Genomic DNA, 24514 nt, shown 5'->3' with positions numbered 1-24514 from the left:
TAAACCCAACATGTATATATTTATATTTTTTCATAACAAATTGATTTATGTATGAACTTATGTTTACAAGAAAAATATGTGATGAAATGGAAGAAAATAAATGTTTTATTTGAAGTGAATTGAATTCCAGCCATGTTCTGCTTTTTTTATAAAGAACTATCGCCCACCCCCCTTCCCCATCTCAGTGTATAACAACTGTACTAATAATATTGATTCGGTGTCATGCACCCCCGTGGAAATATGTGAGTGTTGGCGTGTGTGTGTATGGGCGCGGGATGAATGATGTGTGTGAGGGTGTGCGTGAGTATGAATGTTAATAATGAGTGTGTCCTGGCTTGTGAATGTTTCCTATCTTTTTCAAATTCATATTTTCTAATAATTAATATACTGTCAATTGTATTCTACCTTTAATGTAACTTCATGGTTCAATTTAGTTTTTAAAACTGACATGCCTGTTTTTGTGATTTTTACTCAATAAAACCTTTGATTCATCTGCCTATTTACATATCAGTGCAAATCATACACGAACATCATTGAAAGCGCTCTCTTAAAAAAGTTAACATGGTTAAAGGACAAGTCCACCCAAACAAAAAGTTGATTTGAATAAAATGAGAAAAATCCAAAAAGCATAACACTGAAAATTTCATCAACATCGGGTGTAAAATAAGAAAGTTATGACATTTAAAAGATTCGCTTAATTTCACAAAACAGTTATATGCACATCCTGGTAGGTATGGAAATTGGCAGACTGATGACGTCACCCACTCACTATTTCTTTTGCATTTTATTATATGAAATATGAAATATTTTAATTTTCTCCTCCTTGTCAAGTGAAACAAAGTTTTATTTCTCCCTGAACATTTGGAATTACCATTATTTTAACAGTTTATGGTTAAGTTAGGTTGGTCCTTCTTGTCAAATCTGTAAAAATTGAAATATATTCAAACAATAAAAAACAAAAGAAATAGTGAGTGATGGACATCATCGAATCTCTCATTTGCATATCATTGAATTGTGCATTTAACTGTTTTGTGAAAAATAAGCGAAACTTTAAAATATCATAACTTTCTTATTTTACATTCGATTTCGATGAAATTTGTAGCGTTATGTTTGTTTCATTTTTCTCTATCGATTCAAATCAACAATTTTCTGGGGTGGACTTGACTTTTAACATGTTGCAAGTCATCTCGTATAATTGTCGTACTGTGTATACTTTCAAACTATAGACTTGTCTTCTTGTCTTAGGCCTAAGATTTAGTTTTATGTTTAGACATTATGATCTGGTTTAAATATTAAGTGATAAATTAACACACAATTAATAGCGAACCAACTGATGAAAGTATTTACTCAATCTATTTACTTTTTTCATGTTGTCCAATGCATTATTTGACTCAAACTATATAATTCATATCTCTGCGTTAATCTGCTGTTGATGATGAATAAAACACAGTTTCTTATAATCATATCAGAATTCTTCACTAGTGTTTATTGGATATGAACTACTTTGACTCAAATTAGGATATTCATTTTAATGTTAAAGGAGAATGAAACCCTTGAAACCAGCTGAATCCATATCAAAGAGAAAAATCAAAGAAACATATTGTTGAAAGTTTGAGGAAGATTGAATGAATAATAAGAAAGTTATTAGCATTTGAATATTGAGATCACTAATGCCATATAGATCCTCCAATTGGCAATGCGACCAAGATCTGTGATGTCACACACGTACAACTCCCTCATTACTTTAGTACTTATTTCACTTATATTCTCACTTTTATAGAGTCTATCACAAGGTGAGGTGTTCTCTTTATGAGAGGACAAGTACAGAGGTTTCACAACATTATATCATTGATGAATCGTTTGTCATATGATTAGAATGAGCAAAAAGAGATGTTTTGGGGTATATTTTCAGTGTCCAAAAGGGGAGAGCTGTTCATCTGTGACATCATAGATCTTGGTCGCATTGCCAATATGAGGATCTTCATAGCATTAGTGATCTCGACATTCAAATGCTCATAACTATTCTATTGCTAGTCCTATTTTACTCAAACTTTTGTTGATCTTATTCTTTGATTTTTCTGCTTTCACAAAAGCTAACTTGCTCCAAGAGTTTCATTCTCCTTTAATGAAAATCGTTTCTAGGAGGAACGGGGCAATCCCAGGGGGAAATTGTTTACCATGCCGATTCGTCTATTACTTGTCCACTCATCACATGGTCTACTTTCTTTTAGTCTAGTGCCATTCCGTCTATCAACCATTTGGTGCAATAACCATTTGGTCCAATAATCACTTCGTCTAATATCACCAGGTCGTCTATGACCATTTCATCTAATAACCAGTCGGTCTAATATCCATTTTATTTTAATTGATTTTGGCCATTTAACGCTGATTCAATTAGACCAAATGTACGTTTATGGACTAATAAATAAACTGGTTCTTAGACGAAGTGGTGAGTGGACGAAATGGCTATTCGACCATGTGGATAGTGGACGAATTGATGATAGATCAAATGATAGTAGACGATTTGGCAATAAGACAAATTTTAATTGGACCAATTGGAAATAAACCGGGAAAATATACTGTGTCGCAGTAGGTCCGTGGCACTTATAATGTGCATGGAAATCGTGTTTTCACATTGTCCATTATGTAAAAATTATGTAGTTGTCCTCAAGTCACTCTGTGTGGGGGTTCGGGAGTGAAAGAAATTAAGAGAAGAAAAAAGAAAACAGAGGGAAGGAGCTAGGTTGCATGGGGGTGCTTTTGTGTGTGCATGATTATAAAGAGCGTGTTTGAGGCGGTGTAGGATAATTAGGCTATATACGTTTTCAGACTAATACTATAAGTTCAAATTAAAGCATTACGTTTCTCAATGACGAATAAAAAAGCGCAATAGTTTTCCGCGACTGTATTTAGACTAGCACTCGGGGAATCCCCAGACGCGTCCGCCCAGATTGTAAACAGTCTGGGTGAAATTGCGCTTACAACTCCGTACAGCAAATAAAAAAGCAAAACATATGTACACGCCTAAATATACAACGGGTACTTGCCGAAGACTGTGAGAATTTCAAGATTGAAGGAAGCAGACTTCATTGTAGAAAAATTAAGGAGAAGAAACATTTTCATTACTACTTCTGTGAATGAGTTCGAGGCTTTTGAAGTCAATTCCAGACTCCGGAGTCCCTGGCCCAATTCAATACGGTCTGCTTATTACAAATACAAGAACGAGTTCTGCGTACGCAGCACACCGGACTTCCCCACAGCAGTTTAGCGGCCGTTGCCCGGATCAGTTCTATCCACTGTACTGTTGCCAGGAATACTAGCAAAGGTACATCTATATCCTACATTAATTTAATCCTGTAAAGTTTATATATTTGCAAGTTGTTTGTGAACCCATGGTGCTTACATGGTGAAGCAAAAGACCTATTCTAAATTATTATCATTAGCATTATTATCATTATTAATTGATGTTGTTAATCATTGATGTTGTTATTATTAATGTTGTTATTATTATTAGAAAAATATGGTCCAGCTTGGATACTATCTCTTAAAATCAAATTTTCCTGTTTTTCTTGCCACAAGTATTTTTATTCCGCTCTAATGATTTATGTAATTTCATTTTTTTCATGCTACTAATTGTATTGAATTTCACATAGGGGTTATTTAAATAAGCCATTTATTATTTTACGCTTACTGTTAATATGTAGTCTTATATATACTGTATGATTTTTACATTGTTTTTGAAATGGGATAATCTAATTGGATTGAATTTTAATTATCATTTATTGACCATAAACATAACAGAAAACTTATATTCATGTACATAGTATAAAGGGCATTACTTTAGGATAAACATCTGTGAATTAGATTTTCTTTAAAGAAATACTTTCCATGGGTATTATTATGGAATATATAGATAAGTCTTCTTTTTAGAAGAATAACAAATAGCACAATAAGTGTTTGTAAACCTGTTACAGTCAATTAATTTTATTGAAAATTTAATATGAAAATTGAAACGGCCACTGCAAAAATTGCAAGTTTCAACAGACTGACATCCCCAAAAAAATATTTGCTTGCAAGCCTAACATATGTCACCTATTTAATATTGCTCCCCTTTGATATAGCAGTATGGAACTATGGGATTGCTATTCTCAAACAACACAATATATATTTTTTTCTAAGTGAGAAATCTAACTGAAATAATAAGTTTGGGAATTATTAATGGAGAAACCTCGATGTAGAAAAGATCCCTAATAGCTATTAGAGAAAAAATAAAGGCGTACTTTTTTTTACATTTGTTTGTAGTTTCAAGCCTGACGGTAACATAATTCATACTGAGTCTTGAATATAGACAACAACAACACTATAATGTTCTGCGAGCCTAGAGAAACAAACTTTATTTCATCACCTGACTTCATAATTAAAATTATATCTGAAACATGGCCGAACTTGAATACTTTAAAAATGTCAATATTATGGTTCACTAACTTTTGAGCACCACTAATTCTCTTGTAGGATTCTGAGAGGGTGTGATTCTTATCTCCGACCATAATGGCTTTATTTAATAGCATCAAGAGTGGTGACAACGTACACTGGATGTCAACATCTAACAACCAAGAAAGTGAGTACTACTCTTTTTTTTTCTCTCTTTCAACTCCATTGTTTTCTTCTTTTTATTATGTAAAATGTGAACTGCATGTTTTTTATAGGTTCTCTCTAGTCTCTTGCCCTATCGTCTCTCTCTTCTCTCTCCCTCTCTTGAATGTTCTTCTCATTTTTTTTTCATGCAATTCTTCCCATTTTCGTCTTACCCCTTTGTCTCATGTTCATTCTTGTTCTCTTTTCTTTTTCTTCTCCTTCACCCCTTCTTGTTTTCTTTATTATCTTTTACTTTGTTTCCCTTTTTTCTTTCCCTCCCCTTCGTTTTATTTTTCACATTAATATTCTTCTCATTCTTCTTATTCCTCCTCCTCCTCTTCTGTTCTCATTTTTCTACTTATTTTTCTCCTCATCTTGTTTATTGTTATCCACCTATATCTCATTTCCCTTTCTTTACCCCATTTTCTTCTGTTTTGCCATCTGTTAGCTGTTATACTAATAACTATTCTCCATTCAATTCTGTATCATGTCTTCCTCCTCCTATTCTTATACTTCATCCTTTTGCTGATCCTCTTTTTGTTGCTGTCTTGTTCTTGTTTCATTCCTTCCTTTCCCACATGTCCCATGAATTCTATTTACACTTATCCCTACCAGACACTGATGGTTGTGTTCATATCTGTCTTACTGGGTTTAATAAATAATGAATACGTCCAACTCATTAGATATTGTTGAGGTTCCATGACATTTGCTCCGGCGACAATTGCTCCCATGGAAAATCTGCATGTTAAGTAAAACATTAGATCTAACCTCCAAAACTATATAAACCCTAATCCTATTTTTACATTATTCTGAACCAAAAACTTTATTTCAATCCTAAATCTCGCCCTATGCTCTCCTTGATATCAAGATCGGAGCAAATGTCATGAATGTTGTGTCACCATTGTTGATGGTTTTTTTCCATTCTGAGCTAGGAAAAATAATACTCTTCACTCACTTGGTATTACATACTTTCTATTGTTTCTATTCATATCAGATGTTGGAGGTGGCAGTACCTCTCCTACTGGTTTTGACCCTGCTGTAGGTGGAGCTTCGACAGTACCATCATTATCATCATCAGGAAGCGGTGATTCCTCGTCATCATCGTCATCCCAGTTTGGATTACTCAGAAACACTCTTTACCAGTCTCCTACAGGTAAAAATTTGTCATGCATGACTGAAACATGTGCCTTATGTACTAAATCAAATATGCAGGGATATATCATTTAGCACAAGAAAAGGGTCACCAGGATCATGCATAAAGTCATTCATATCTTACAAACAGCTTTATGAAACACCCACCAAGATTCATAGATAAGGGTCATCAAAGTGGCAGGCGATAACAAATGCTGGGTTCAGAGGCAGACATGAAAAAAAGTGCTTACTAAAAATTAAACTGAATTTAAAAAATCAAGTTCAGAGGAGTGAAAAAATGTAGAGGACTTTAAAAAAATATTTCCCTTTTTTTTAGTTTAAACAAAAGGGCGAGGTAAAAGGCCATGGTACTTTTACTGGTTCCACCAAGTCTTTTTAAAATCACCTTGTCAAATTTCTAGAAGGGTTTTCTTGAATTGGCAAACTCTTTTAACATTTTCATCTTGCATAACCTGGTGCTCATGGGAGACTAGTGTTTCAACAAAATAAGAACTTACTGAAGAATGCATATCACCCAGTGGTCAATACATTCAATGTAGTTAGGACTAGCTGTAGCATTGTTCTTTTTTATTGCCAACTTTTCTTAAAGAGAAATGCCAGTAGTTGCAGTAAACACTGATTTCATGAGAAAGTCTGTAAAACCAGGCTTAATTGTCAGTATATCATCGAGGATCTAGATCTGGTACAGTTACATAAACTGAACTTTGTGAAATCTTGAAATCTATGCTGAAAAATGTTCACACTGAAGATCACCAACACAGATAAGCGCACGTGGGACAGTTTATTATCATTGCTTTGAATGTCGGCCCAATGCTTGACCCGAATCCTGTGCTTATTTGCTAATTTCTCAGCAATTACACAATTTCTTCCAGAATCCTTTGGCACATATTTTTTATTTATACAAACAGACACTTTGGTGGTCATTTCATTGGATTCTGTACGAACCCATTTTGATATCGTTACCACAACTGGCATTTACCTTTAAGTGGCTTTTTAGTCCTGTCGATATTTTGTTTTGTTATAGATATATAGGTGATCGGTCCCTGAATGCAATAAACTCCCAAATCAATTAGGAGAAGCATCTTCACTTGACAGCTTCCACATTCTCCTTCAATACCACTTAGAATATTTTCTTCATTCTGAATAAAGTGCATCCAGGTTTAATATCATCTTTGAGATGCAATAAATGGAGCGTTGGAGATCCAATCGTGGAGCGTTGTGGCCCAGTGGATTAAGTCTCTGGACTTTGAAACAGAGGGTCGTGGGTTCAAATCCCGGCCATGGCGTAGTTTCCTTCAGCAAGAAATTAATCCACATTGTGCTGCACTCAACCCAGGTGAGGTGAATGGGTACCTGGCAGGAATTTATTCCTTGAAATGCCGAGTGCGTAAAAGCTGCTTGAGCTACAGCCAGGGTAATAATATCCAAGTCCTTTGGAAGCGCGTAGAGACGTTATTCATAATGTGTTATGCGCTATACAAGAACTGACTATTATCATTATTATGAGATAGGGTGCAGACCCCTTTGAAGATTACTGCATAAGAGAGGCAGGGTAGTCAAAAGAGAAAGGAGGCATGAACAGGATTTAAACTTAAAGGTAAAGCGATAGACTTTGGTCATGGTGTTAATTTTACACTCCCCCGTTTTTCAGGGCCAGGTGGCACAATCAGCAGAGAGGATCAGTTCTTCTGTAAGGTTTGTAGGGTTGATCTGTCAGGATTGGAGCCAGCCAAGCAGCATTACACTGGTAAGCAACATCGGAAGGCAGTCCAGGCTCAAGAATCTGGACGATCTGCAGGAGACGGATTACCCCTCCCCTTGGAATGCAAGATCTGCCAGAAGAAGTTTACAGGACCGTCTTCTGCAAAGCAGCACTATGAGAGCAGCAAGCACAAGACTGCGGTGCAAGGTGCAGCGTTCTGGGCGCAGAATCAAGGTCAAGGTGGCACGGTCCCATCAGGAGTTACAGGGTTGGGACCTGTAACTAGGGAAGCTGGAAGCATTCCAGCATCTCCAAGAGCTAGCCAACAGGTTTTGTTATTGAATGATTCTGTTCCAGATGGAGCTTTGAACCAGCGTCAGCATCAAGCAGAAGCACCGAGAGCTCAATCCAACCTTGGAACCTCTGGAAGAAGTCTCCAGCAATCAGGAAGCCATCCTCCAAAGGGCTTTGCTTCTGTCGTTAATCCTGGTAGTGAACAGCTCAAGATGCATATCGCCAAGGTATGCTCCTCTATTTTACAGCGATACCTGATGCAGCTCATCCCAGATCTCACCGATCAGATCACGGACATAGTGCTTGAGGAACTGTCAAAGGCCACTCCTGTAAATTCTTCTCATAGTGATGCAGGAGCAATGGTGCCACCGAGACAGGATGCCTCTGCAGGAGATGCATTGCAGTCTGTCAGCACTGATTTCCAGAGCATGCCTTCGCTTATTGATGGTCTTAATTCTTTGGACCTGAGAGGAGCAGTGAAATCTGCTCCAGAGATCACCAACATCATGAACAATCTTAGCAAAGGCTCTACCCCTAATCATAAGGATGTCTGGAATTCTCTCATAGACAACAAGAAATAAAAAATTTTGTCAAATGCGGGAGCTGCCTTTTTCTCAGTGGGGAACTCACAAGTGGTTTATCAATACCAAGTCTATACTTTTATCATAGGCAAACCAATGGGAAAATAAAATGCAGAAAAGCCACTATGAAAATATGCATAGCGCCCTCTTTCGCCGGATTCCTGCTAAAAATCAAAGATCGGAAAGACCGGCAGGTTTTCCCGATCAACAGCTTACAAGTCATAATTGTTTAATTGCAGGGCTGCCAGGTCTCCCCGATTGTCAGGGTTAATCCTTGTATATTGACTGATTTTTTAAGGAAAAACTGCAGATTTTCATCATCTCCCTGATTCATGCATTGATTTCTTTTATTGGTTTGTGTGTAATTGAAAAAGATCTCCCTCCTTCCTTTGTAAATTCTTCCCGATAGGTAAATATTAAAGTTGGCAGCTCTGTGGCTGTCTCTGTGGTCAAAGTACGTCACCTATTTCAGCCAATCAAAACCATTCAATTTATCTTTGAATCATTTGCATAACTACTTTTGTAGTTGTAAGAATTTCCAAGATTATTATATTGTTATGCTGTATGTTTTATATGTCTGCATATATCATGTCTATTGTAAACTGAATGTAATTCAGCCTTTTGGCTGGTATTTCCTGTGCTATTCTTAGTAAACCAATATAATAACAATAATCCAATCCAAACCATTTTTTTACATTCATGACAAACAAATAATATTGATACAACATCATTATATATTTTCATAAATTATTTAGACATGTACAACAAACTGAATAGTAACTCAAACAGAGAGGAAAACAAAAACTTATTGGATATGTACATAGTACCAATTATCCTATGCATGTATATCATTCAAGGTTAAAGGTCAATCTAATAACAGGGTAATAGTAATATCTATTACATAACATATTGAATTTAATGCCACATAAGAGATCAAATTCTATAATGAACACATATTTCATCAAGATATTAGCAAAATCATGAACATGAAATAAATTCATATTGAATACATATAATTAATTTATATTGAATACATTTTATATTTTGATTGCAACTTTCCATACACTTGACCAATCAGGAGCCAGCTTTCAATAAACTATGATGGAAACACTGAATGTTGAGCTCTGTGATTGGGCTAGATGTGCATTCAAATTATATATGATTGCCTAACCTAGATTTGGTGGGAATGGATTAATGCTGGCATGCAATATGGATACATACCTATATACATGTACATAGCCCCATTGATAATGGTGTTGATTGGACTGGTTCCAATCAGTTGAATATGAACCACACAAAGCTACCCAAGTCAAATTTGGTGTGAGTGTGTGTGTAGGTTTCATCAATCATGGTCTATCAAAATTATGGTCTTGAAAATCATAAAATGCAAACTGAACAGAATCATGCCAAGATGCTTAATTATCCCAATAATTTTTCATTCACGTTTTAACTTCAATATGTACTGAAATATATATTAGCTTTAATAGATACAGCTATGTCTTACCCTGCCGACTACTGATTAGGCTTGTACAGAGACTAATTGGTACCAGTAGGTTTGATGGGATTGTATGCACAAGGGTAAATTATACGCTCAGCATACCGATCAATAAATTAATAATACAGGAATGTAGTAGAATGCACTGGACGGACAAATTAATACAATACCATAATGCACATAGGGGATTATTCTAGGAAATACATTCAAATCCCTACAAGGAACTGTGCCTTGAAATACAAGTATGTTTAGTTCAAATGTGGGACTGATGAAATAAATAGAATATACTGTAATCAAATGTATACTGACAAATTAATGTATATCAACTTCATGTACAATGTACAACTTAATGTACAAATCATGTAAGTATTGGACATCCAAGTGCCCACATGGGACTATTCAATAAGGTACATGTATGTTCTGATAATGTTCATTGCATAAAATATCAAAATCCACATTTGGGACTGTTGATATAATGAAGTTCGTAATGAATAGATGTACTTTTCTGTGATTGTAAATCGACTGACTTACACATTTGCCACTGCTACAAAATAATTTTATATTGAATATTATTAATATGTTCATTAGATAGAATATCAGAATGCACATGTGGGACTGTTGAAATAAATAGAAAGTTCATAATGAATAGATAATTTTTTAATTGTAATTTTACTGACTTACACAAAACTTGCTACAAAATAATTGTATATTGAATACTATTGATAATTTCATTTGTCAATTATCTTATACCATCACAAAGTACATGGTCCAATATAATAGTGGTCATATCCTTATATATTTTATGTACACTCTATACATATAATCATTGTGATATTTTTATGTATTGTTAGGTAGGTTACTTTTAACAAGAATTGACCAAAAATTTTGAAACTATTTCTAGGAATCATAATGACAAATTTTACTCAGCCATTGAATGAAGAATGTAAATCCTTTCTCTTTTTTTAATTAATGAAACTAATTAGCAGTAAACCAGACATTGTATGTAATGGAATAGGGGCATATTGAGAGACCTATACATTGATTTGACTCCTTCCCAATGTTCATGGCTGGAACATGGTGATCTACTTTAGGAGAAGATCATGAGATATATTGGAAACAGCCTTATTAAGTCAACATGGTGAGATACATTTTAACTTTCCAATTTGACCTATGTTGACATGGTTACATACATCATACCTTTCCAAATCAACTCATGTTGTCATGGTGAGATACATTTTATTTTTCCAAGTCGACTTATGTTGACAGAGTTACGTTACATCTTTCCAGGTCAACAAATGTTGGCAAGTGAGATTCATCATATCTTTCCAAGTTGACTCGTGTTGTCATGGTGAGATACATTATATCTTTCCAGGTTGACTTGTGTTGACATGGTGAGATACATTATATCTTTCCAGGTTGACTTGTGTTGACATGGTGAGATACATTATATCTTTCCAGGTTGACTTGTGTTGACATGGTGAGATACATTATATCTTTCCAGGTTGACTTGTGTTGACATGGTGAGATACATCATACCTTTCCAGGTTGACTTATGTTGACATATTGAGATACATTATATCTTTCCAAGTCGACTTATGTTGACATATTGAGACTCATTATATCTTTCCAAGTCGATTAATGTTGACATATTATTAAGATACATTATATCTTTCCAGGTCAACAAATGTTGGCAAGTCAGATACATTTTATCTTTCCAAGTTGACTGGTTTTGACATTTTGAGATACATTATATCTTTCCAAGTCGATTAATGTTGACATATTAAGATACATTATATCTTTCCAGGTCAACAAATGTTGGCAAGTCAGATACATTTTATCTTTCCAAGTTGACTGGTGTTGACATTTTGAGATACATTATATCTTTCCAAGTTGACTTATGTTGACATATTGAGATACATTATATCTTTCCAGGTTGACTCATGTTGTCATGGTTACATACATTATATCTTTCCAAATCGACTTATGCTGACAAAGTGAGATTCATTATATCTTTCCAAGTCGACTTATGTTGGCATGTTGAGATACATTATATCTTTCCAATCTGACTTACTTTGACATGGTTACATACATTATATCTTTCCAAGTCAACTTATGTTGACAATATATAAATTCTAACAAGTCAACTGGGAAAGAAACCTTATTAAAAAGCCATTAAGTTGACATGGCAAGATGAAATATATCCTTATTTTACCAAGTAGATATCTTAAGCTTCTGTATGATTAACATCCATGTAGAGTAATCAATGCATGTGTATAATTTCATTAGGTTAAACTTTGTTCATATACGATCGTAAAAAAAAATTAAATCTCTATGAAATTGAGCTTATTATGCTGCATGAATTTGATGTTTCAGTTCGTGAACCGAGTGGCTGAAAAAAAATTGCATGTTCATGTCTCAATTATATAAATTTTGCCAATGCTTTAATAGAAACATTTTTCTTCAGCACCTTATAAATGTTGTGATCTAGTCATGCCATACAATTGTATTTTAGATTTTGTCATTTTATTGTAAGAATGTGTGCAATCATGTAGATAATTTATATTACGTGGAGAAGGTTTACGGTTCACCATGTGTAATATGAAGAAGGGGAGGAAATACAGGCAGAAATATTGAAATGGAAAGACGAGATACGATGAAAAGAGGAAATTAGAAGTATTTTCTTGAAAGTGAGTTAAGTCCTGAAAAGGATATGTAAACCAGATGGGATGAGCTGAATATGGCTCGAGTAGCGATGGTTTGAGTAGTAGCAGGATGAAGAAAAAAACGAATACTTCTAATTCCTTTTTAGATCCTTTCTCGTCTTTCCATTTCAATCTTTCTGGCTATATTTGCTTTCCTTCTTCATATTACACATGGTGAACCGTAAACCTTCTCCACGTCATAAACTTCACCATGCAAACATACAAAGATCATCATTTATATTCTTATTCTGTCTGTTTGATTATACCTTACTTTTCTTCTGCTGTTGTTGATTAAAAAAGAAATACATTGAGTGGCTGCAAATATATTTACTCCTCAGATTCTGTTTTCATTGGACATATTTGGATTTTTATATCTGTATTATGAGCTCGGGGAATCATTCTTTTCAAATTTAGGTCTGCTGGAGCATGCATTTTTGTGCACACCTTTTTACAAAGGTCAACCTCTAAGTTGGATAATCAACTATTAAAGCAGAAGCAGTATTCAGTCGAGTTCTGGGGCCATGACCTCAGCAATCATCATGGAACTGTTTTTTCATGATTTATTGCATTGACTACAATGAACAATTAATGAATGTTTATGAGTGCAATGGACAGAATACTTCATAAGGTGAAAGATGAAATGATCCATTCAACGAGGCGATCATTCATTTCATCTTTCAACGAATGAAGTATTCTGTCCATTGCACGAATAAAAAGAACATTCATTGTTTGGTTTATATGACACCTAGAAATAGATCCTTTTTCATATGAGATTTGTGAAGTTCGATGCAAAATATGCTCATGCAGTGCGAGGAGCGCGGTCTGTTGATTATCGCGTACATATACAACATGCCCACCGCAAACACGAGTGGTGCCTGCAGTCTGGGTGCGCACGTGCAATGGACAACATCGTATGGATCCAAAATTGCACAAAGAATGGATCTAACATTGCACGGTTGATGACGTCATTGTAAAATGGGCTGAATTCTCGATATCGACCAACCAATCAAATGACAAGGATCTATCTAGGAGTCATATAATGTACAATTAATAATGAAGTCAAGCGTATGACTAGTGGCCAACCCCAGATTGAACCTTTGCCCTTTTGACTAAAGTAGCATAGAGGAGGGCTGTCAACTTCAACCTATTAATACACATTAAGTGTATTAAGTCTATTCTCCTTTAATACACAACGTTGATGTATGCATTGCATAATTCGGAGTACAAACAAAGCTTTTCTTAAGTGTTGTCCAACAATCAAAAGTTATTTTGATATTGATGCAGAACCCTTCTTGAGGTTTGCATCAAAGTAAGCACATCAACAAGGCTGACTGTGCGCCCTCGACTCAGATTCATGAATCAAAGTGCGTCACAAAAGAAAGAACACAATTAACTGCTTTCATACACGGATAATATTTTCAGAGAAATGAATTGTCGGACAAAGGCAAAATATGTCTCAATCCCATTTGCTTTTGTTATTTTTTTTCTTCTCTATTGTCAAATAACAAAATCTAAAAAAATTGTTGTATAAACCAAATGATGCATGTCTTCATTCCTCCAAAATGCGACCTATCCACTCTCGTTGAGGCTGTGTTCACCCCATTGCACAGAGCCTCAACTCGTGTGAGGATAGATCGCCTAATGAACTCATGTGCATGCATCATTTGTGTAATAGCATAGGCAATGCAAGTGAAACAGGAGGGATTACCTGTCTGTAGCATGCAAAGAGTTAAATTGAGTAAGCATGAAACATCGATCACCTACATACTGACATTTGCACAATACTGACCATACATATTTGGCTCAAAAGGGAATACAGTTCCACTAAACTTTGAATAATTTAGTTCTAAAATGTTCATAGTATATGGCTCTGCTCTGCTACACAACACACAATATATACATAGCTTTTTAATGTCTTCATTATGTACAATATCATTTGGCCTATATACAGAGAAATAGATTAAAAACAAATCAAGCATAGGATACAGACACGGATATGCATTGCAATGTGCACACGATGGGAATGGCACACACTAAATGATGTAAGCAAGAGCAAGACAAATGGAAAGTACGGTGCACGCTGCTAGATCCTGATTCAAGGTTCACTGCAGCATCCTTATAAAGGCATTTATTCACATTTCCCACCCCCCACCCAGGTTTAGTAAATGTCTACCCGGATGGAATGAATTCCTTGAATGCTTGAACACCTAAAAAGGGTAACCATGCTAAATCAAGGGTAAGAATTGTCTTGGAAAATATTATTAAACCATGAAAATATTATTAAACCATGAAAATATTATTAAACCATGAAAATATTATTAAACCATGAAAATATTATTAAACCATGAAAATATTATTAAACCATGAAAATATTATTAAACCATGAAAATATTATTAAACCATGAAAATATTATTAAATCATGAAAATATTATTAAGCCATGAAAATATTATTAAATCATGAAAATATTATTAAACCATGAAAATATTATTAAACCATGAAAATATTATTAAAGGGGAAGTTCACCCTGAAGAAAACTTTGTTGTAAAAATAGCAGAAAAAATAGTAAAAAATATTGGTGAAGATTTGAGGAAAATCCGTTAAAGAGTAAGAAAGTTATTAGAGTTCGAAGTTGTGGATTTGTGACGTCATAGACGAGCAGCTGCCCCATGTGTTATGTAATATAAAATGCATGAATTTCAAATTTTGTATGGTTCCTGATGACTTAATTTTTTTTCTATTCATGATCGGGTGTGAAATGATTTGTCTATTGATTAACAAAAGGTATAGTGAAAACCATTTTCAATTTTCGGAGAAAATGACATTTCATTGATTTTTTACCATTCGCTATGTAGGAATGCTGCTCGCATATGATGTCACAAATCAAATAATTGAAATTCTAATAGCTTTTTAATTATTTGATGAGTTTTTCTCAAACCTTCGGCAATATTTTTTATTATTTTTTCTGCTATTTTTACAATAAACTTTTTTTCAGGGTGAACTTCCCCTTTAAACCATATGTATACTTAGTGTGTAAGTGGTCTAATAATTATTTCCCAAACTGTGTGTAGCAATGAGAAACAGTTTCATGTTGCACTCTAATATTATAATTTTGCTTAAGCAGACTGGTAATAGAGTCTAACTCATCATGTTCGTTAGCCAATCAGCACCCTCTATTTTGTTACCACCATACACTGTACTCTCCCTATGTCATGTCTTCTTTTTATTTATCTGCGTGTCATACTCCAATCAAGTGCACATGGTAATGCCTATTAAACAGACTAGTATTCTCAACTGAGGTTTGGTTAAAACTCTGGTGCAAAGTTGTTAAACTATGGAAAGCCAGTTGTGACACAAATATTCAACAGGACAGATTCAATATTTCTCAGCTCAACTATAACTCGGATTATTCATAACCGTCTGAGAATGACGACTGAATTAGTGTTCTTTGGAATTGTAGGAGTGAACATGCAATGTAAAGAAATTGTTGACATTTTTGGCTTCCCATAATCTTAACACAAATATAAAGAAAATGTTGACATTTGGCTTCCCATAATCTTAAACCAGACTTCAAACTACGGACCTAAGTACAATGTCTGTATTTCATGCTTGACTCACAAAATTAATGCATCTTTTAAATCACTTATTGTATACGTGTACCATTTTCATAATTATTAGAATAAAGCTTCGAGTCGTTCATGAAAATTACTGGTAAAATGGGTCAAGAAGCGGTTGAGAGATTATACATACAGTATTGCAATAATACATAATAGAATACAAATTGCATAGAAAGAAACACAAACAAGTGAATGGACATTCTCAGTTTCAAAGAAACGATACACAGTAACTTGTTTCTAGACGGGTTAAAGTAAAGAAAGAGTGAAATAGGTAGGGATGCCAGTTTATTTGACTCCCTTGGCCTGAAAAGAAGCAAAAACAAATGAAAGGCCCATTGTTGCTGTACAAAATACATGTATAGTCTGAAAAGAGTGAAATGATATGTTGTGAGGGCCTGAACTCAGGCAGAAGTCTGAAGATCGGCATCACTGAAAAGAGACACAAGAGTAGATTATGGAGAATTTTCTTGAACATTGAGGAGAGATGGAATCAGAAATACTGAAGAAAAAAATGAGGTGAACTAAGATGGAGGGAGATAGTTATAAACATTCTTAGAGCCCGTAGCTGAAAGACCTCCGTTTAAATGCAACTTTAAAAATCAAGCGCGAGTCATGGGCCCCGTCTTACAAAGAGTTACGATTGATCCGATCAATCACAAGTATATGGAAATCCATCATCAATCTAAAGTATATGGAAATCCATCAATGTCATCATTGTTTTCTTTTGGAAATTTCCTAAATGCCCTTTGAAAACAAAGAGAAGCACACTGAATTGTCAAGAAACCAGTAAATGCATGAATATACCGGCAAGGCATTTCTAGAAAATATTTTGAACAAAAATGTACTTTAGATGTTGACGTTGCTGGCTATCCACATTTGTGATTGATCGGATCAATTTCAAGTCTTTGTAAGACGGGACCCAGAATGTGCATGATTCGGGTAAGCTGAAAATCAAGCTTTGTATGATTTGTAGAGTTATGACACATCCCTGCATTGTTTTGAATTACACATGTGCAATACTGTTGAAAAGAGCCAAAGAGAAAGTGGAAAACTGGGGAAACAAATGAAAGAAAAAAAGACAAGACAAAAAAAAGCCTTTCCATGTAATTTATATGTTTATAACCAGGGGCGGATCCAGGATTTTTCGAAGGGAGGGGGGCACATTTTCTAATGGAAAAATTTGACAAGCAAAAATAAGGCTTTGACCAAAAATTAAGGGGATTTTGTCCATGGAAAAATTTGACAAGCAAAAAAAACAAACAAGGGTTTTAACCCAAAATTAAGTGGACTTCGTCCACGAAAAAAGCAGAAAAAAAAAAACCAAAGGTCTTCACACTTCTGTTTGAACGACATTTTTACATTACATATCTTAATTGTGCCTCTCAAGGGGGGGGGGGGCACAGGCCGGCTGTGCCCCCCCCCCCCCCCCCCGGATCCACCGGTGTTTATAACAATGAGCCAGGGTCATGAGTGTTTATTTCAAAAATTCAAATCAAGTAAAATGAAATCATTTTTGCTTTGTCAAATGGGCAATTTGGTCAGTTTCCAAATCATAATGGAGAAACTTCTTGTTGGAATTTTGTGATGTAAACTAAACATGAGCTGCTCATCTATATGCATCAATATCACATGTTCCACTCAAGTTAGCCAAGAGGTGAACTTGGGTCATTCTTATATTCATATACTGAATGGAAACCCATACTCGTCACAAAATAAATTACGTATTTGATACAAACACATTGAATGAGATGCTACATGTAGCCTCTTAATTATCACAGATAATGGAAAAGATTTTGAAAATCCACATAGAAAACACAAAACTGATAGGAGACGCAACCCACACGTAAAGTATACTAATACAAAATCATTAAAATCACGAATTACCGTAGGCATATAATGACGGCATACAAGAGATGGCCTTCTTGACTAAAAAAGGTCCCATCTTTGATGAGAACTGATGAAGACACTTGCCAAACTCAGGGGGGGTTGTAGAGTTTGAAGACTATGAGAAAAGACTCGACCTTTTGTACAAATGGTCAGTATTAAGACGCACCTCAAATCACAAAGCGGTGGAATTGACAAAGATTGTTTGAATCAAGACCATGGAAAATAACCAACATTTAAGCAAAATTTGACTAAATCTGTGCTAGTCCATGGTCTAAATTCAAACCTGAAAACTTTGTGTTAAAGAGAGCCAGGTGCGATATCACCATTATGAATCTACCAGATGAATGCAATGTACCATATAACCCTACTTTGACAAAAGGAAGGAAGTAACATTAAGGTTAAATTTCCTGTTATTTCCAGTTAAAGGCAAATGTGTCTGTCATTTGTATCGCTATGCATACATGTAGCTGACAATATAATAGCATGGTGGTTAACCAGGCATATATTAAAACAGGATCAGTGTCTTTTTTATGAGACTCAGCCTGGAATTAAAAAAAAGTTTTACAACATCAACACATCAAAAACTCTTTTTTTATTTGTCACTTCCTTTTGTCAGCTAGTGAAGTATGAAGACCCGATAGTACAAGGACTTACTTAAGACTTAAAATACAGCGAAAGGAGATACAACCGTCTTGATATGAAATAATGAATGTAAAGCCACAGTACTCTAAACTCATATTAAAGGCTTTGAAGATGAAGAGATATGCCTTTCTTGACACAATAAGGTAGTATCTCAATAAGAAATGAAGACACTATTGGTTGTATTATTTCTGGATCAGACCTCTTGCTTGTGGGTACAGCTGGGAATTTGAGCCAGGTTTACTCACTGCTTTATGCCTGCAAATAAAAATAAAAAAACATCAAAGACAAATTCAGTAATAAAGGCATATCACAGTTGAAGGAAAAATTGAAAATAGAATTACCAAGAACTTCCGATTCATTTCATGAAATTCATAAACAATACCCTTTTGCTAGAGCAGCCTATCAATACACAGTTTATCCATAGGCCTTATTTTAATTTATTTCATTTTGTTTTGATATTATTATTTATGTATTAATGAATTAAAAGGCCAGGTTTATCACATAATTAGTACATTTTAAATTTTCCCTTATTTTGCACAAAACAGTGATATGCACTAATCACTTACACGCAAATGAGACAGTCGGTGATGTCCCTCAATCACTATTTATTTTGTTTTTTATTGTTTGAATTATACAATATTTCATTTTTTACAGATTTGACAATAAGGACTAACTTGACTGAATCATATACTGTAATATTAGACAATGCAAATTTCACGTGTTCAGAGAGGAATAAATCATTGTTTCTCTTGACAATGAGAAAATTAGAATATTTCACATTTCATATAATAAAATACATAAGAAATAGTGAGTGAATGATGTCATCAGTCTCCTCATTTGCATACCAACCAGGATGTGCATATAACTGATTTGTGAAATTAAGCGAAACTTAAGTGTCTTAACTTTCTTATTTTACATCCAATTTTGATGAAATTTTCAGTGTTATGCTTGTTGGATTTTTCTCTTTGTCTTCAAATCAACTTTTTGTTGGGGTGGACTTGTCCTTTAAATAAAAAAAAGAAATTTATTGCAATTGAGACTTTCAGCTACATGTATGTTTTGATTTCATGAATAAAACACCTCCTATGCTCCAATTTAGAAACAGTCCACAGATCCATGAATATTCATATCGTGCTTACAAATTAAAGAAGATAGCTTACTTTGATCTGACTTTGTCTTTCTTCAGCTTCGTCTTGGCCTTAAAAACTTCAGGTCTGGAAGAAAAAGGAAAAAAAAACTCACTTTAACCTTCTAGGAAATATAATGGTATTCCTAGTTGGGAGTCTATGGAATGTACATGGGCCCCATAACAATAATTAACTTACAACAATGAAATTGAATGACTATTGTCATTTAGCGAGGGATTGCAAACGTCATACTGAATGCATGTCTAGATCAAGATCATCTTTATGCTTTTTTTTTATTCACTGTATTTATTTGCTATATTTTAATGTTATGGATCTTCTTACTTTTCAAGAAACTGGCTTTCATAAGGGGTTTGATCCTCACATTTTACAAAGTATATATCTACTCATGCGATTGTTTCCTAATAAATAAATTGAATTCGAAATTGGATTGCATCTTCTTGTTACATGCTAAAGCAGCAATAATCCTCGGTGCTATTGGAAAATTAAATATTGACAATGCTGTTGTTGTCATTATTAACATTGCAATCATTATCATTATCTCTATGTTTCTCTCTGTCGCTTTATCTCTCTCTCTCTCCCCAATCTCCTCTAATATTATGTACTGTACTCCTCGATCCAGATTATTTTAAAGCAGTATCTAAAGTAGCAATAATCTTCAATGAGTGTATTGGCCAGCTTCTTTCACTATCTTTGTCTATCTCTCTGCATGTTTACCTCTGTTTGTCTCTTTCTGTTTCCCTCTCTCATTTAATCTTCTCTAATACGTACTGTGCTTCTAGATCTTGTAGAGCTGCATCAAAAGCATCCTGACCCTTCGGTGCCACCAGCGGACCCTCTACCTCTCACTCTCTCTCTCTCAATTAATCTTCTCTAATACTTGTTCTACTTCTAGATCAAGATAGTCTTCATATTACAGAGCTGCATCCAAGGCAGCCAGGACCCTCGTTGCTACCGACAGACCCTCTCTCTCTCTCATTTAATCTTCTCTAATACTTACTGTACTTCTAGATCAAGATTATCCTCATCTTGTAGAGGTACATGTACATCTAAAGCAGCCTGTACCCTCGGTGCAAACGACGGACCCTCCCTATTTCTCTCATTTAATCTTATCTAATACTTACTGTACTTCTAGATCAAGATCATCCTCATCTTGTAGAGCTGCATCAAAAGCAGCCTGATCCTTCGGTGCCACCAGTGGACCCTCTACCGCTCTCTCAACTAATCGTCTATAATACGTTCTCTACTTCTCGATCAAGGTCATTTTCATCTTGTAGAGCTGCATCCAATGCAGCCTGGACCCTCGGTGCTACCGATAGACCCCCCTCTCTCACTCTCTTTCTCTAATACTTACTGTACTTCTAAATCAAGATCATCTTCATCTTGTAGAGGTGCATCTAAAGCAGCCTGTACCCTCGGTGCAAACGACGGACCCTCTCTATTTCTCTCATTTAATCTTATCTAATACTTACTGTACTTCTAGATCAAGATCATCTTCATCTTGTAGAGCTGCATCCAATGCAGCCTGAACCCTTGGTGCTACCGACGGACCCTCGTAGTCTCGTGTCGTCCTGTTCGGCATGTCAAGGTCAACAGCAAGAATGTTCTCAGCCTACAAAGAGAGGATAGCACAAATCATGACAACATTTTCATAAATTAGTGTAAACAGTTCTTAATTGCTTCAGATAAACGCTGGTGGAAAGAGCCAAAAATGCAGTGGAAGCGAACATGCTACTTACTTCTTAATAAGTTTTAGCTGCTTATTGGCACCACATGATAAAGTTCATATAACTCTGTTTCCTCTGATATATTGGGAGTGAGGTAAAATCTAGAACTAAATACAGAGACATACAAAAGCATTTAGAATATGTTCCGGGCGTTCCTAGGCATACAGAATGTAGTACTGTTTCTGTTTCTGTTATGCTAACTCTTGCAGGACAGCTTTGGCTGGTATCCCGTATACATGTAAATGGATACAGAAGTGAACAAGATCCCCTGTCTTTAGAATATTTCCTGGGCATTTCAAGGAATGAAGTTCTAATTATTGAATACTGAATGCGATATGAATTTCCTATATTATGGAGGCCTCAAGGTCTAGTGGTTATGACTCTCGTCTTTCAATCTGAGGGACATGGATTTGATTCCCAGCCATGATCTAGTAAATAGTTCTGGGTTGAAGAGGTAGGTCCCCCTACCTTATATCTTGGATTTCCTCCCATCTGAGCTGCCATACGAGCGTAGTCAGCGATGGGTCGGCGGTTGCCCACTGCGGATACTGGCCTCTTTGCCATCTGTTGAGGTCTGAAACCAAAATGGGAGAAACAAATTGAGGTTAAGCAGTATTATCACAAGCTTTCATCAACATTTGTCATCTGACAGTAGAGCTCTAGGAAACCTTAACATGACCTTATCATAACATTTTTCTGGGCCCCGTCTTACAAAGAGTTACGATTGATCCGATCAATCACAACTATGGACGGCCAGCAACGTCAACTTCTATTATGCATGTTTGTTCAAAATATTTTCTAACTATAATGTATATATTCATGCATTCATTGTTTTGTTGAAAATTCTCTGTAGAAAAAATTATGACACTGATGGATTTCCAGAGTTACGATAGATTGGATCAAACCTAACTCTTTGTAAGAGGGACACCTGATGTGACAAATTCCCTTGGTTTGATTGGTAGAGAAGGAGATATGTCTGACTATGATAACTGGGAGCCATTTCATAAAGATATTCGTAAGTTAAAAGCGACTTTAAGAACGACTGGTGATCCTTATCTTGTGGTAAATGTATACACCAAATCGTTCATTGGCGATATGGTTTAGCGTTCAAGAAAGGATCACCTGTCGTTCTTTAAGTCACTCTTAACTTAAAAACAGCTTTATGAAACTGGGGAAAACATCTGAAACGATCCTTTCATGAAACACTCTCCAGGGGACAATAACACAAAGCTTAGCATTCATCATATAACATTTTAGTTTTTATTTACGATTGATTACATTGACTAAAAAACATGCAATTGTGAAAATCAAGCATACGATTAATCGCTAACCCTTGTGTTACGGCACCAAAAAGGACATTTAACACTTAGCACACCTATGTTTCAAATGTTATTTCTGCATTGCAAACACCTATCCTTGCGACAGGAGAGGGGTCAGTAACAAAACTGCCATTTTACAAAAAAGAAAGTTGCCAATTTTCTACATAAAGATCTTAAGGACATACCATTCAGCCTTTGCTAATGAGGTCAGTAACAATTCATATTTTCTGTCTAAAAAAAGACAGTTACCAATTTATTTAGCCTTTCCTAATGTGGTAAGTAACCATTCCTATACTCTGCCTCAAAGAAGACAGTTACCATTTTTTAAACACAAAAGATCTGAATAGGACATGCACCCTTCAGACTTTGCTATTTGGTTTTATACTAACCATTCTTATACAACGGCTAAAATAAGTATGTTATCAATTTTCAAACATACATATATATGACACACACTTCAGCCTTTGCAAGTGGTGTCCGAAACCATTCCTATACTGTCTAAAAGAAGAAAGTTATTAATTTTCAAACAGAAAGATACATATAGGATACACACTTTCAGCCTTCTGCTAATGGGGTCAGTAAAAGAAGAATGTTATCAATGTTCCAACATAAAGATCTATAAGAGTACATACCCTTCGGCCTTTGCTAATGGGGTGAGTAACCATTCTTCACTCTCTTCATCAAACACAGCTCTTGTTGTGATCTTTGTTCTCTCTTCTAATGGGATGAAATTATCAGCTATCAGCTTCCTGTTCATGAAAAAATAGAAGAAAAAAAATCATGAAAATAACTGATGGAACGGTCATATTTTCAACATTCGGAGCTTATTTTTGTCAATAATTATTCAAACAGAGCAATCTAAAAATACTACATTTCTTATTCAATTTTCATTTTCTATTGTAAAGATTTTTCTCTCTCTAGACCGAATGGTGGTGGAATCTTTTCCTACACCTCACTTGCATGTACATGTACATGAAAAAAGATCAACTTACTTAGCTTCCTGACTTAATATAATATCCCCCACCCTATTTCTCTCTCTATACCTCTTTCATTCACTCTCATTTTCTCTCCCCTTCCTTAATTCTGATGTCTTACTTGAGTTTAAGTTCTCTTACTGGTTCATCTTGAGTCTGTTCTAGTTATTCTCTCTCTCTCCCTCTCACTCTCTATTATGACTTACTTGAGTTTGAGTTCTCTAATGAGTTCATCTCGAGTCTGTTCTAGTTATGTCCCTCTCACTCTACTTCACTCTCTGTATTACCATGACTCAAGTTTAAGATCTGTAATGAGTTCATTTTGAGTCTGTTCTAGTTCCCCCCCCCTTCTTAATTACCATGACTTACATTTGTACTTGAGTTTGAGTTCTCTAATGAGTTCATCTCGAGTTTGTTCTAGTTATCTCCCTCTCTCTCCCTCTCACTCTACTTTACTTTCTTAATTACCATTACTTACTTGAGTTTAAGATCTGTAATGAGTTCATCTTGAGTCTGTTCTAGTCCCCCCCCCCCTTCTTAATTACCAAGACTTACTTGAGTTTTAATTCTCTAACAAGTTCATCTCGAGTTTGTTCTAGTTATCTCCCTCTCTCTCCCTCTCACTCTACTTTACTTTCTTAAT

General features: G+C 35.2%; 2 protein-coding genes across 2 annotated transcripts in view; one reads left to right on the top strand and one right to left on the bottom strand.

Moving 5' to 3' along the window:
* Positions 1-2919: 2919 nt before the first annotated feature.
* On the top strand, positions 2920-10575 carry LOC129263728 (uncharacterized). The gene is made up of 4 exons (XM_064101045.1): positions 2920-3325; positions 4513-4618; positions 5630-5788; positions 7439-10575. Exons 2-4 carry the CDS (start codon positions 4549-4551, stop codon positions 8362-8364), a joined length of 1155 nt encoding a protein of 384 aa, XP_063957115.1. The 5' UTR covers positions 2920-3325; positions 4513-4548; the 3' UTR covers positions 8365-10575.
* Positions 10576-16154: 5579 nt separating this feature from the next.
* The window catches only part of LOC129263255 (kinesin-II 95 kDa subunit), a 50830-nt gene continuing 42470 nt past the window's right edge, over positions 16155-24514 (bottom strand). Inside the window, exons 17-21 of the mRNA XM_064101044.1 lie at positions 23530-23646; positions 22047-22152; positions 21324-21463; positions 19867-19920; positions 16155-18961 (exon numbers count right to left, since the gene is read on the bottom strand). Coding sequence (XP_063957114.1) covers positions 18889-18961; positions 19867-19920; positions 21324-21463; positions 22047-22152; positions 23530-23646 — 490 coding nt within the window. The 3' untranslated portion in view covers positions 16155-18888. The remainder of the gene's footprint in view (positions 18962-19866; positions 19921-21323; positions 21464-22046; positions 22153-23529; positions 23647-24514) is intronic.

Source organism: Lytechinus pictus, chromosome 6, assembly GCF_037042905.1.
Source record: "Lytechinus pictus isolate F3 Inbred chromosome 6, Lp3.0, whole genome shotgun sequence".
NCBI classification, from domain to species: Eukaryota; Metazoa; Echinodermata; class Echinoidea; order Temnopleuroida; family Toxopneustidae; genus Lytechinus; species Lytechinus pictus.
Note: the sequence above shows the minus strand (reverse complement) of the source record. Positions and strands in the feature narration are given on the sequence as shown.

Bases quoted from the DNA above. Each gene is read 5' to 3' on its own strand.
- LOC129263728 (XM_064101045.1), top strand. From the start codon at position 4,549: ATGGCTTTATTTAATAGCATCAAGAGTGGTGACAACGTACACTGGATG. The intron at 4,619-5,629 runs GTGAGTACTACT...TATTCATATCAG, and splicing joins AACATCTAACAACCAAGAAA to ATGTTGGAGGTGGCAGTACC. The intron at 5,789-7,438 runs GTAAAAATTTGT...CCCGTTTTTCAG, and splicing joins TCTTTACCAGTCTCCTACAG to GGCCAGGTGGCACAATCAGC.